Below are 13,421 nucleotides of genomic sequence, written 5' to 3'. Positions count from 1 at the left end.
CCCTTTTTCGGATAAGCGTAAGAGGAAATCTAAACATATTTCTGCTGGTAAGGTTTCTGACCTCTCTAAATCTGCGTTGGTCAACCTTTCCCAAATGCCTGATGAAGAGGATGCTTCAGTAGCTTCTGAAGGGGAAATCTCAGACTCTGACATGATGGGGAAAATTCTTTAGAATCTGAGGAAGTTAATTGCAGATTTAAGCTTGAACATCTCCTGTTGCTTCTGAAGCGGGTTCTAGCTACTTTGGATGACTTCGAACTTTCGGTTGCTGTCAACCCTAAAAAGTCTACTAAACTTAATAGAATCTTATTGGTGTGATGCCCTGTCAGATCTGATATCAGAGACTACGATTGAAGAGATCCAAGATAAGATCAAGGCTCTTAAATTTGCCAACACCTTTATCTGTGATGCCAACATGCAGGTAATAAGACTGGGAGCTAAGATGTCTTGCTTCACTATCCAAGCTTGCAGAGCTCTGTGGTTAAAATCTTTGTCGGCTAATGTATCTTTAAAGGACAAGTTTTTGGCTTTACCTTTATAAAGGTAAAACCCTATTTGGTCCTGGTCTGGCGGAAATCATTTCAGAGATTACGGGTGAAAAGGGATCTTTCCTACATCAGGACAAGAAGAATAGACCTAAGGGTCGACAGATTTCTAATTTCTGTTCCTTTTGCAACTTTAAAGGATAGAAGTCTTCCTCCTCTTCTTCCAAACCAGACCAATCCAGGTCCTCTTGGAAGTCCAGCCAGCCTTGGAATAAGGGAAAACAAAACAAGAAGCCTTCCGCTGACTCTAAATCAGCATGAAGGGTCCGCCCCCGATTCGATTTTGGATCAAGTCGGGGGGGAGGGGCAGGGTTTCCTTTTTTTGACAGACACCCAGATCCGTTGGCTGTGGACATAGTATCCCAGGGTTACTAAATAGGATTTAAGTCTTGCCCTCCAAGGGGCAGATTTCTCCTGTCAAGACTATCCTCAAACCAGGTAAAGAGGGAAGCCTTCTTAAATTGCTTAGAGGACCTATCCTCCCTGGGAGTTATTGTACCAGTCCCTCTAGAGGAATAAGGTCAAGGATTCTATTCAAATCTTTTTGTGATTCCCAAAAAGGAGGGAACTTTCTGTCCCATTCTAGACCTAAAGTGCCTCAACAAATTCCTCAGGGTTCCGTCCTTCAAGATGGCAACTATTCATTCCATTCTTCCATTGGTTCAGGAAGGTCAGTTCATGATGAGCATAGACCTGAAGGATGCGTATTTACACGTTCCCAGTCACAGGGATCATCACCAGTTTCTAAGGTTTGCCTTTCTGGACAGGCATTTGCAGTTTGTTGCACTTCCGTTTGGTCTTGCCACAGCTCCCAGAATATTCACAAAGGTTCTGGGGGCTCTATTGGCAGTGATCAGATCCCAGGGAATTGCTGTGGCGCCTTATCTAGACGACATCTTGGTTCAGGCGTCATCTTTTCAACTAGCAAAATACATACATACAGAGATGTTGTCTTTTCTACGTTCCCACGAGTGGAAAGTAAATCTGGTAAAGAGTTTCTCTAGTTCCAGCTACTATAGTGTGTTTCCTAGGGACAATCCTATATTCCCTGTCCATGAAGATTTTCCTGACTGGCGTCAGAAAATCCAAACTTCTTGCTTCTTATCTTTCTCTCCAGTCTGCTTTTCGTCCATCAGTGGCTCAATGCATGGAGGTGATTGGTCTAATGGTGGCTTCCATGGCCATCAATCCTTTTGCTCGGTTACATCTACGACCTCTGCAGCTTTGCATGCTCAGTCAATGGAACGGAGACCATTCAGATTTATCGCAGAGGATAGATCTGGATCCCCTAACAAGATGCTCCCTCTCATGGTGGATTTCAAAGGAACATCTGTCTCAGGGCACTTGCTTCCTGAGACCTTCCTGGGTGATTGTGACTACGGACTCCAGCCTGTTAGGCTGGGCAGCTGTTTGGGGTTCTATAAAAGCTCCGGGCCTGTGGTCTAGGGAAGAGTCTTCTCTTCCCTTAAGCATCTTGGAGTTGAGAGCAATCTTCAATACCTTGACAGTTTGGCCTCAATTATATTTACTCCGGTTTTTCAGATTCCAGTCGGACAACATTACGTCAGTGGCTTACATCAACCACCAGGGAGGAACTCTGAGTTCCTTGGCCATGAAGGAGGTGATTTACATTCTGCAGTGGGCGGAAGCTCACGATTGTCTCCTATCTGCCATTCAAATTCCAGGAGTGGACAATTGGGAAGCTGATTTTCTGAGCAGACAGACTTTCCATCCCACGGAGTGGGCTCTCCATCCGGAAGTGTTCTGAAGGATAACCCTTGTGGGGGGTTCCAGAGTTGGATCTGATGGCGTCTCGTCAAAATGCCAAACTTCCAAAGTACGAATCAAGGTCAAGAGATCCTCAGGCTGCTTTGATAGATGCTCTGGCGGTTCCTTGGAATTTCGGTCTAGCATACCTGTTTCCTCAGTTTGCTCTCTTTCCACGAGTCATTGATTCGCAGATCTGGTAAAGATGTCATCTCTTCCACCTTGGAGGTTACCTCTAAGGAAGGGCCTTCTAGGTCAGGGTTTATTTCTCCATCCAAATCTAGATTCTCTGAAGCTGACTGCTTTTAGATTAAACGCCTAGTCCTGTCTAGACGTGGTTTTTCTGAAGCGGTCATTGATACTATGCTTCAGTCTCGTAAACCAGATGTTCAAGCTTTTGTTCAGGCCCTGGTCAGAATCAGGCCTCTGTTTAAACTAGATCTCCTCCTTGGAGTCTTAACCTAGTTCTTAAAGTTTTGTATAATGCTCTGTTTGAGATGATGCATGTTGTTGATATAAAATTGTTATCTTGGAAGGTTTTGTTTCTCCTTGCTATTTCCGCTCACAGAGTTTCTGAGCTTTCAGCTATGCAGTGTGATTCCCCGTACCTTATTTTAATACAGATAAGGTGGTCCTTCATACTAAATTGGGGTTTCTCCCTCAGGTGGTATCAGATCGAAACATAAATCAGGAAATTGTTGTTCCTTCTTTGTGTCCTAATCCTTCTCATAAGGAACGTATTTTGCATAACCTGGATGTTGTGCATGCTCTAAAATTTTACATGCAAGCTACTAAAACACATGCAGATGACTCCGGAATAAAGTAGTGTTTTATCACAGATTCAACCTTTGAGCTTGATGTCTCCCTTTGAAGCTGACATCGCTGTGTAAGGGTGGGTAAATACCGCCTACAGTGTATGGGTCTCACCGGCTATTTTATAGGATGTGCCGTTATTTGTTGGTGGCATAAAGTGTGGTGCAAAGCAGCCTTCACTCTGGCTGTGAGTGTGGGGAGTAGAGAGCCTTGTGTTATTGGCTTATACGGCTTATGTAAGGTAATGTGTAAGGATTAGATGCAGAACGACTTTTACTCTGCACAGTGATTACAGTGAAAGACAGCTCCTGCTGCTCGTAAGCGTGTGGGTGTGTTTGTGCAGACAGGACGTTCTGCTGAAAGGAAGTGAGGGAAGATAGTTAGTTTGAGGGGGGTGCCAGTGTCTCACTGAACTCAATGAAAGGAGCGCGCAGGGTTGAAAGGATCCTGTACTAGTGCAAGCTTTTGGGCGACGTCAGAGAAGGAGGAGTCAGGTGGCCATATCAAAACGGCCAGTTGAGATCTAGTAAGTGTATTTTCTGCCAAAGTTTATTTAGATGAAAATTGGGCTAGAGTTTGATGTAAAGATCGTTAATTAACTAATCTAAATAAGTAACAGTAATTTTTGGGTTGACTGTCCCTTTAATAATATCTTCTGCAGTGAAGTTTCTAACGGGATTGTGAACTATTTGCAGATAAAGTAAGTGATACACATTAGATAATTGTTCAGCCTTACCACACATTTCTCTAAAGAAAACCTTGATTACCAGTGTTTCCTCCTGGAGCAGGGGATTCTGGTTAAGTATATGCAGATGAGCTCCACAATGCCCCATCTTTTTCTTTCGCATATCCATTATAAACCAGTATGGCCTTATACCAGTGCAGCACTGCTATGTGCAGCTATTAAAGGGACATCAAGTAAAAATAAACTTTTATGATTCAGATAGAGCATGCAGTTTTAAGACACTTTACAATTTACTTCCATTATCACATTTTGCACAGTATTTTTATATTCACACTTTCTGGGGAACAAGAATCATACTGAGCATGTATACTAGTCTGTTACTGACTGATGTCTATCACATGATACTGGGAGCTGGAAAATGGGAGAAAAAATAAATTTGTCAGAAGAAAATCTACTGCTTATTTGAAATTCAGAGTAAGTGCTATTGCATTGTCTTTTTATTATGCACTTATAATTTCTGTAATTTTACTGCACTGAGTGGTCCTTTAAGCAAAGCAGACATTGAAGAAGCGCTGCGGAATCTGTTGGCGCTCTACAAATACCTGATAAAAATTATTATAATTGAAGAGTACAGTAAGAGAAATCACATGTGCACAGCCATTTCAGCCTTATCAGACCTCATCTCTGCATAGTCAAATTGGTATAGGGCATCTCAACCTAAGCTACTAGTGTTTCGTTCTGGAACAGAGGATTCTGGGTAAGGATATGGAAATGAGCTGCACAGTTTCCCTCCATTCAAATATCCCTTTTGAAAAAAGTATTCCCTAATGCCAGTGCATTGTCTGAAACATAAAAAGCTAACATTTCTCTATCTTGGATTTATTTTATTTCTATATTTTTTATGGGGAAAAAGATTTTAAAAAAAAACCTGATTTGCATCACACTCATTCTCTTATCCTTACAGATTGTTACATTTTGTTCAGTAAACTGAACTTATATGGGGGACTAGATGGATGGAGGAAATTATTTTAAAGCCCTGTTTGTGCCATGGAAAATACATTGTCTCAATAATCATGGCCCTTATCTATATTTATATGTGTGTGAATTTATTACAAGAATATTATTCTTTATATTATTATTTGCAATTTGTCATTTTAAGCGTAGTGAATAGTTCATTTTGCTGCACTGACCATAAGACCATTGTTTGTATCCTTCAGAGCCATTCTAGCAGATATAGAAGCCCACTATCAAGACCCTTCTCTACCCTGCCCCAAAGAAGACAACACCCTTCTGTATGAGATCACTGCATACCTAGAGGCAGCAGGAACACACAATCCGTTAAACAAGGTAAGTCTCATCCATTTGCTTAATCTGTTCAGTTATGTTTTTAATTATGTAATTATATAAGTAAAACACAATCTGTTGATCAGGGTCCCCTGCACTACATTATGTTGGGTTTATATCACCATGTTTCTGCATCATATTCCTTATGCTGTGATTTTCTTGCATTCATGTCCCTAAGCCCGGTGTATAATGCATATCCGTCCTACAGTTGCCAGATGCAATGTAAAGATAGCACTTTCCAGACAAGCTGTTCTATAATGTAAGTGTTCCCACAGCATTTTTATATTGCAGATTTAGTATTTCTCTGCCAGTTTCTATCGCCTAGATTTAGAGTTTTGTCGGTAAAGACCCGTGTAGCTAACGCTGCTTTTTTTTCCCAGCGCACCCTTAAGACAACGCTGGTATTTAGTGTTGTCTGAGTGCGTTAGGCTCAGAAAAGGGAGCGTTCAGCAGAATTTAGCTCCACTTCAACCCTCAATACCAGCGTTGCTTACGGTAGCGGTAAGCTGGAAAAACGTGCTTGTGCACGATATCCCCATAGGAAACAATGGGGCTGTGCTGGCTGGAAAATAACCTAACACCTACAAAAAAGCAGCGTTCAGCTCCTAGCGCAGCCCCATTGTTTCCTATGGGGAAACACACCCTAACATGAACCCCGAGTCTAAATACCCCTAACCTTACACTTATTAACCCCTAATCTGCCGCCCCCGCTGACACCTGCATTATATTATTAACCCCTAATCTGCCGCTCCGGACACTGCCGCAACCTACATTATCCCTATGAACCCCTAATCTGCTGCCCCTAACATCGCCGACACCTATATTATATTTATTACCCCCTAATCTGCCCCCCCAACGTCGCCGCTACCTTACCTACACTTATTAACCCCTAATCTACCGACCGGACCTCGCCGCCACTATAATAAATGTATTAACCCCTAAAACGCTGCACTCCCGCCTCGCAAACTCTATAATAAAGTTTATTAAACCCTAATCTGAACTCCCTAACATCGCCGCCACCTATCTTCAATTATTAACCCCTAATCTCCCGCCCGCAACGTCGCCGCTACTATAATAAAATTATTAACCCCTATACCTAACTCTAACCCCAACACCCCTCTAAGTTAAATATAATTTTAATTAAACAAAATAATATTCCTATAATTAAATAAATTATTCCTATTTAAAACTACTTACCTATCAAATAAACCCTAATATAGCTACAATATAATTAATAGTTACATTGTAGCTATTTTAGGATTTATATTTATTTTACAGGCAACTTTGTATTTATTTTATCTAGGTACAATATCTATTAAATAGTTAATAACTATTTAATAGCTACCTAGTTAAAATAATTACAAAATTACCTGTAAAATAAATCCTAACCTAAGTTCCAAATACACCTAACACTACACTATCATTAAATTAATTAAATAAATAAACTACAATTAGCTAAACTAAAATACAATTAAATAAACTAATCTATAATACAAAGAACAAAAACACTTAATTACAAAAAATTTAAAAATATTACAAGAAGTTTAAACTAATTACACCTAATCTAAGCCCCCTAATAAAATAAAAAAATCCCTCCAAAATAAAAAAATGCCCTACCCTATTCTAAATTACAAAAGTAATCAGCTCTTTTACAAGCCCTTAAAAGGGCTTTTTGCGGGGCATTGCCCCAAAGTAATCAGTTCTTTTACCTGAAAATAAAAATTCAATACCCCCCCAACATTACAACCCACCACCCACATACCCCTACTCTAACCCACCCAAACCCCCCTTAAAAAAAACTATCGCTAACCCCCTGAAGATCTCTCTACCTTGAGTCGTCTTCACCCAACCGTGCCGAAATCTTCATCCAAGGTGCGCAGAGAAGATCCTTCATCCGGTAGAAGTCTTCATCCAGGTGGCGTCTTCAATCTTCATCCATCCGGAGCGGAGCCATCTTCAAAGGAGCCAGCGCGGAGCCATCCTCTTCAACCAACTACTTCCCGATGAATGAAGGTTCCTTTAAGGGACGTCATCCAAGATGGCGTCCCTTCAATTCCGATTGGCTAATAGAATCCTATCAGCCAATCGGAATTAAGGTAGGAAAAATCTGATTGGCTGATTCAATCAGCCAATCAGATTGAAGTTCAATCCGATTGGCTGATGCAATCAGCCAATCGTATTGAGCTCGTATTCTATTGGCTGATTGAAACAGCCAGTAGAATGCAAGCTCAATACGATTGGCTGATTGCATCAGCCAATCGGATTGAACTTCAATCTGATTGGCTGATTGAATCAGCCAATCAGATTTTTCCTTCCTTAATTCCGATTGGCTGATAGAATCCTATCAGCCAATCGGAATTGAAGGGACGCCATCTTGGATGACGTCCCTTAAAGGAACCTTCATTCGTCGGGAAGTCGTCGGTTGAAGACGATGGCTCCGCGTCGGCTCCTATGAAGACGCCACCTGGATGAAGACTTCTACCGGATGAAGGACCTCCTCTGCGCATCTTGGATGAAGAATTCGGCTCGGCCGGGTGAAGACGACTCTTGGTAGAATGATCTTCAGGGGGTTAGCGATAGTTTTTTTTTTTAAGGGGGGTTTGAATGGGTTAGAGTAGGGGTATTTGGGTGGTGGGTTGTAATGTGGGGGGGGGGGGGTATTGTATTTTTATTTTCAGGTAAAAGAGCTGATTACTTTGGGGCAATGCCCCGCAAAAAGCCCTTTTAAGGAAGAGCTGATTACTTTTGTAATTTAGAATAGGGTAGGGCATTTTTTTATTTTGGGGGGATTTTTTATTTTATTAGGGGGCTTAGATTAGGTGTAATTAGTTTAAACTTCTTATAATATTTTTTTATTTTTTGTAATTTAGTGTTTTGTTTTGTTTTTGCATTATAGATTAGTTTATTTAATTGTATTTTAGTTTAGCTAATTGTAGTTTATTTATTTAATTAATTTAATGATAGTGTAGTGTTAGGTGTATTTGGAACTTAGGTTAGGATTTATTTTACAGGTAATTTTGTACTTATTTTAACTAGGTAGCTATTAAATAGTTATTAACTATTTAATAGCTATTGTACCTAGTTAAAATAAATACAAAGTTGCCTGTAAAATAAAAAATAAATCCTAAAATAGCTACAATGTAACTATTAGTTATATTTAGCTATATTAGGGTTTATTTGATAGGTAAGTATTTAGTTTTAAATAGGAATAATTTATTTAATTATAGGAATATTATTTCGTTTAATTAAAATTATATTTAACTTAGGGGGGTGTTAGGGTTAGAGTTAGTTTTAGGGGTTAATAATTTTATTATAGTAGCGGCGACGTTGCAGGCGGGAGATTAGGGGTTAATAATTGTAGGTAGGTGGCGGCGATGTTAGGGAGGGCAGATTAGGGGTTAATAAAATTTATTATAGTGTTTGCAAGGAGGGAGTGCGGCGGTTTAGGGGTTAATACATTTATTATAGTGGCGGCGAGGTCCGGTCGGCAGATTAGGGGTAATAAGTGTAGTTATGTAGCCCCCACCTTTGGGGTGGGGGGGGGCAGATTAGGGGGTAATAAATATAATATAGGTGTCGGCGATGTTAGGGGCAGCAGATTAGGTGTTCATAGCTATAATGTAGGTGGCAGCAGTGGTCGGTCAGCAGATTAGGGGTTAAAAAATTTTATTAGAGGGTTGGCGATGTGGGGGGGGGCTCGGTTTAGGGGTACATAGGTAGTTTATGGGTGTTAGTGTACTTTATAGCACAGTAGTTAGGAGCTTTATATTCCGGCGTTAGCCCATAAAGCTCTTAACTACTGACTTTTTTTTGCGGCTGGAATCTTGTCGGTCCCATAGAAAAGATAGGATACGCAATTGACGTAAGGGGATCTGCGGTAGCCTGGAGTTGCGGAAAGGAAGTGAGCGGTAGACTCTTTCCTGCCTGACTCTAAATACCAGCGGGCGGCCAAAAGCAGCATTATGACCCCTTAACGCTGCTTTTGACTGCTAACGCCAAACTCTAAATCTAGCCGTATGTGTTTTATATGTTACCATCTGTTAGTTCTCTAAAACATGCATGCTTTCTTTTTTTTTTACTGTTGTTTTAATTGAAAACCGTGCTGTACACTGATGTTTATTTCTTGCATTACATTTTTCCATTGGACTTGTTTGGTTCTTCAGTGGTTACTTCATCCTTTTAAAAGGATATAAAACCCAATGTTTCTCTTTCATGATAGAACATGATAGGATATGTCATTTTTTTAAACAATTTTCTAATTTACTTCTATTTCTTTTACAAAGATATGACGAGTCCACGGATTTCATCCTTACTTGTGGGATATTAACCTCCTGCTAACAGGAAGTGGCAAAGGGCACCACAGCAGAGCTGTATATATAGCCCCTCCCCTTCCCCTCCACCCCTAGTCATTCTCTTTGCTTGTGTTATACTAGGAAGACATGGTAAAGTGAGGTGTTAGTTTTAGTTTCTTCAATCAAGAAGTTTTTTTATTTTAAATGGTACCGGTGCGTACTATTTTCCTCAGGGGGATATGGAAGAAGATTTCTGCCCTGAGGTTTGATGATCTTAGCATTTGTAACTAAGATCCACGCTGGTTCCCACAAGACTTCTGAAGGTAACCATGAGACATCTTCAGTGTGGAGACCGGTTTCATGCTACAAGCAGCATTAAGGTATGTGCAGCCTATTTTTCTGAGGAGACTTGGTGTATCAGAACTGGCTGGCATTATTTCCCTGTATGGGAATGGGGTAAGCAGTAAAACCTATTTTAATAAGAGGGGTGTTACTGGAGTCCCTATTTTATATTTATCATTAGTTGATATTTGGGCATTATGTGACATGGGAGATGATATAAAAAAACGATGTTTTATGTTCTTTTATTTTTGGCACTTAAAACTTATTGGTTTTATGCTTGAGGGTTATATTGTGTGTGTATTTTTACTTTGGTGCAAAACTGCATTTCCATGTGGTGTTGTTTGGGCCTACTCTGACTTTTGACCTTAAGGGGCGGAGCCTATTTTGGCCCAATTTCTTCAGGCTTAGCAGCAGCAAACAGTAACTCGGTTGCTCCTGGTGCAGAGTGTATTTTTATCTATCTTTTGACTAGATGTTGATATAAGTACTTCTAAAGCCTTATTTCAGCCCTTGCTTCTGGGTGCAGTAATTTTTGGATTAACCAACGATATTAAGTTAAATTTGGGAATAATTGAACGTTTTTTGTGCATTTTGGAAAAACTGTTCACTTTTTCTTTTCTTAAAGGCACAGTACACATTTTTTCTAATGTTTATTTTATGCTATAAATAAGTGTTTAAACGACTTTTGTGGTATTACTAGTCTGTTCAACATGTCTGACATTGAGGTTTCTCATTGTTCTATGTGTTTAGAAGCTATTGTGCAACCCCCTCTAACATTGTGTAACTTTTGTACTGAAAGAGCTTTACAATGTAAAAAGCATATTTTAAATAAAGTAAGTGTTCCTAGGGATTATTCTCAGTCTGAAGAGAATCAGGATATGCCATCCAATTCTCCCCAAGTGTCACAACCTTTTATGCCCACACAAGCGACGCCTAGTACTTCTAGTGCGTCTAATTCCTTTACTCTGCAGGAGATGGCTGCAGTTATATCAACTACCCTTACAGAGGTATTGTCTAAATTACCAGTGTTGCAGGGTAAATGCAGTAGGTAAAGTATTAATGTAAATACTGAATTCTCTGATGCTTTATTAGCTATTTCCGATTTTCCCTCACAGTGCTCTGAGTTGGGGATCAGGGAATTACTGTCTGAGGGTGAAATTTCTGATTCAGTGAATGTTTTGCCTCAGACAGATTCGGATGCTATGTCATTTAAATTTAAGCTTGAACACCACCGCCTGTTGCTTAGGGAGGTTTTAGCGACTCTGGATGATTGTGATCCTATTGTGATTCCTCCAGAGAAATTGTGTAAAATGGATAAATATTTGGAAGTTCCTACTTACACTGATGTTTTTCTGGTTCCTAAGAGAATTTCGGAAATTATTAGTAAATAATGGGATAGACCAGGTATACCGTTTTCTCCCTCTCCTAATTTTAAGAAAATGTTTCCTATATCAGATACTATTCGGGACTCATGGCAAACGGTCCCTAAGGTAGAGGGAGCTATATCTTCCCTAGCTAAGCGTATTACTATACCCATTGAGGATAGTTGTGCTTTCAAGGATCCTATGGATAAGTAATTAGACGGTCTACTAAAGAAATTATTAGTTAATCAGGGATTTATTTTACAACCTACGACTTGCATTGTTCCAGTAACTACTGCAGCAGCTTTTTGGTTTGAGGCTCTAGAAGAGTCTCTTAAGGTTGAGACTCCATTAGATGACATTCTAGATAGAATTAAGGCTCTTAAGCTAGCTAATTCTTTTATTACTGATGCCGCTTTTCAAATTGCTAAATTAGCGGCAAAAAATGCAGGATTTGCATTGTGGCTCAAATCTTGGTCTGCTGATGTGTCATCAAAACATAAGCTTTTTAGCTATTCCCTTTAAAGGTAAGACCCTTTTTGGGCCAGAATTGAAGGAGATCATTTCTGATATTACAGGAGGTAAGGGCCATGCCCTACCTCAGGATAGGTCGGTTAAAATGAGGGGTAAACAGAATCATTTTCGTTTCTTTCGGAACTTTAAAGGATGACCCCCCGCTTCTTCTTCCACAAAGCAGCATGAAGGGGTGGCCCCCAATCCGGGACCGGATCTAGAAGGGGGCAAGAGATGTTCAGGATTCCTGGGCACTAGAAATAGTGACCCATGGTTATCAATTGGAAATCAAGGATTTTCTCCCAAGAGGGAGATTTCATCTTTCAAAATTATCTGCAAACCAGATAAAGAGAGAGGCGTTCTTACGCTGTGTAAAATACATTTTTACTATGGGAGTAATCTGTCCTGTTTCAAAATTGGAACAGGGACAGGGGTTTTACTCAAACCTTTTTGTGGTACCCAGAAAAGAGGGAACGTTCAGACCCATTTTGGACCTCAAGTGTCTAAACAAATTTCTATGAGTTCCATCATTCAAGATGGAGACAATTCGAACGATTTTGCCAATGATCCAGGAGGGTTAATATATGACTACCATGGATTTGAAGGATGCTTACCTTCATATTCCAATCCACAAAGATCATCATCGGTTTCTAAGGTTTGCCTTCTTGGACAAACATTATCAGTTCGTGGCTCTTCCTTCCGGGTTGGCCACAGCACCCAGAATCTTCACAAAGGTTCTAGGGTCTCTTTTGGCGGTTCTCAGACCGCAAGGGATATCGGTGGCGCCTTATCTCGACGATATTCTGATTCAGGCGTCAACATATCATCTGACAAAATCTCACACGGACACAGTGTTGTCTTTTCTGAGAACTCACGGCTGGAAGGTGAACATAGAGAAGAGTTCACTTGTTCCACAGACAAGGGTTCCTTTCTTGGGAACTCTGATAGACTCGGTAGCCATGAAAGTATTTCTGACGGAGGACAGAAAATCAAATATTTCTCCAACATAGGTGTGTCCGGTCCACGGCGTCATCCTTACTTGTGGGATATTCTCTTCCCCAACAGGAAATGGCAAAGAGCCCAGCAAAGCTGGTCACATGATCCCTCCTAGGCTCCGCCTACCCCAGTCATTCTCTTTGCCGTTGTACAGGCAACATCTCCACGGAGATGGCTTAGAGTTTTTTAGTGTTTAACTGTAGTTTTTCATTATTCAATCAAGAGTTTGTTATTTTCAAATAGTGCTGGTACGTACTATTTACTCAGAAACAGAAAAGAGATGAAGAATTCTGTTTGTATGAGGAAAATGATTTTAGCAACCGTAACTAAAATCCATGGCTGTTCCACACAGGACTGTTGAGAGCATTAACTTCAGTTGGGGGAACAGTTTGCAGTCTTTGCTGCTTGAGGTATGACACATTCTAACAAGACGATGTAATGCTGGAAGCTGTCATTTTCCCTATGGGATCCGGTAAGCCATGTTTATTACGATTGTAAATAAGGGCTTCACAAGGGCTTATTTAGACTGTAGACATTTTTTGGGCTAAATCGATTGAATTAACACTTATTTAGCCTTGAGGAATCATTTGGTATCGTATTCCCCTTGGGTTTGGTTGGGTCTCAGCAAAGCAGATACCAGTGACTGTAAAGGGGTTAAAGCTTAAAACGGCTCCGGTTCCGTTATTTTAAGGGTTAAAGCTTCCAAATTTGGTGTGCAATATTTTCAAGGCTTTAAGACACTGTGGTGAAAGTTTGGTGAATT

The 13,421-nt window shown here is 40.3% G+C and overlaps 1 protein-coding gene across 1 annotated transcript in view; it reads left to right on the top strand.

The window, feature by feature from the left end:
* Positions 1–13,421, top strand: part of WASHC5 (WASH complex subunit 5) — a 254,023-nt gene that overhangs the window by 198,050 nt on the left and 42,552 nt on the right. Inside the window, exon 24 of the mRNA XM_053715943.1 lies at positions 5,028–5,157. Coding sequence (XP_053571918.1) covers positions 5,028–5,157 — 130 coding nt within the window. The remainder of the gene's footprint in view (positions 1–5,027; positions 5,158–13,421) is intronic.

The sequence above is a fragment of the Bombina bombina genome, chromosome 5 (assembly GCF_027579735.1).
Source record: "Bombina bombina isolate aBomBom1 chromosome 5, aBomBom1.pri, whole genome shotgun sequence".
Taxonomy (NCBI): domain Eukaryota; kingdom Metazoa; phylum Chordata; class Amphibia; order Anura; family Bombinatoridae; genus Bombina; species Bombina bombina.
The sequence above is the reverse complement of the archived record's forward strand: the minus strand, read 5'-3'. Positions and strand labels throughout refer to the sequence as shown.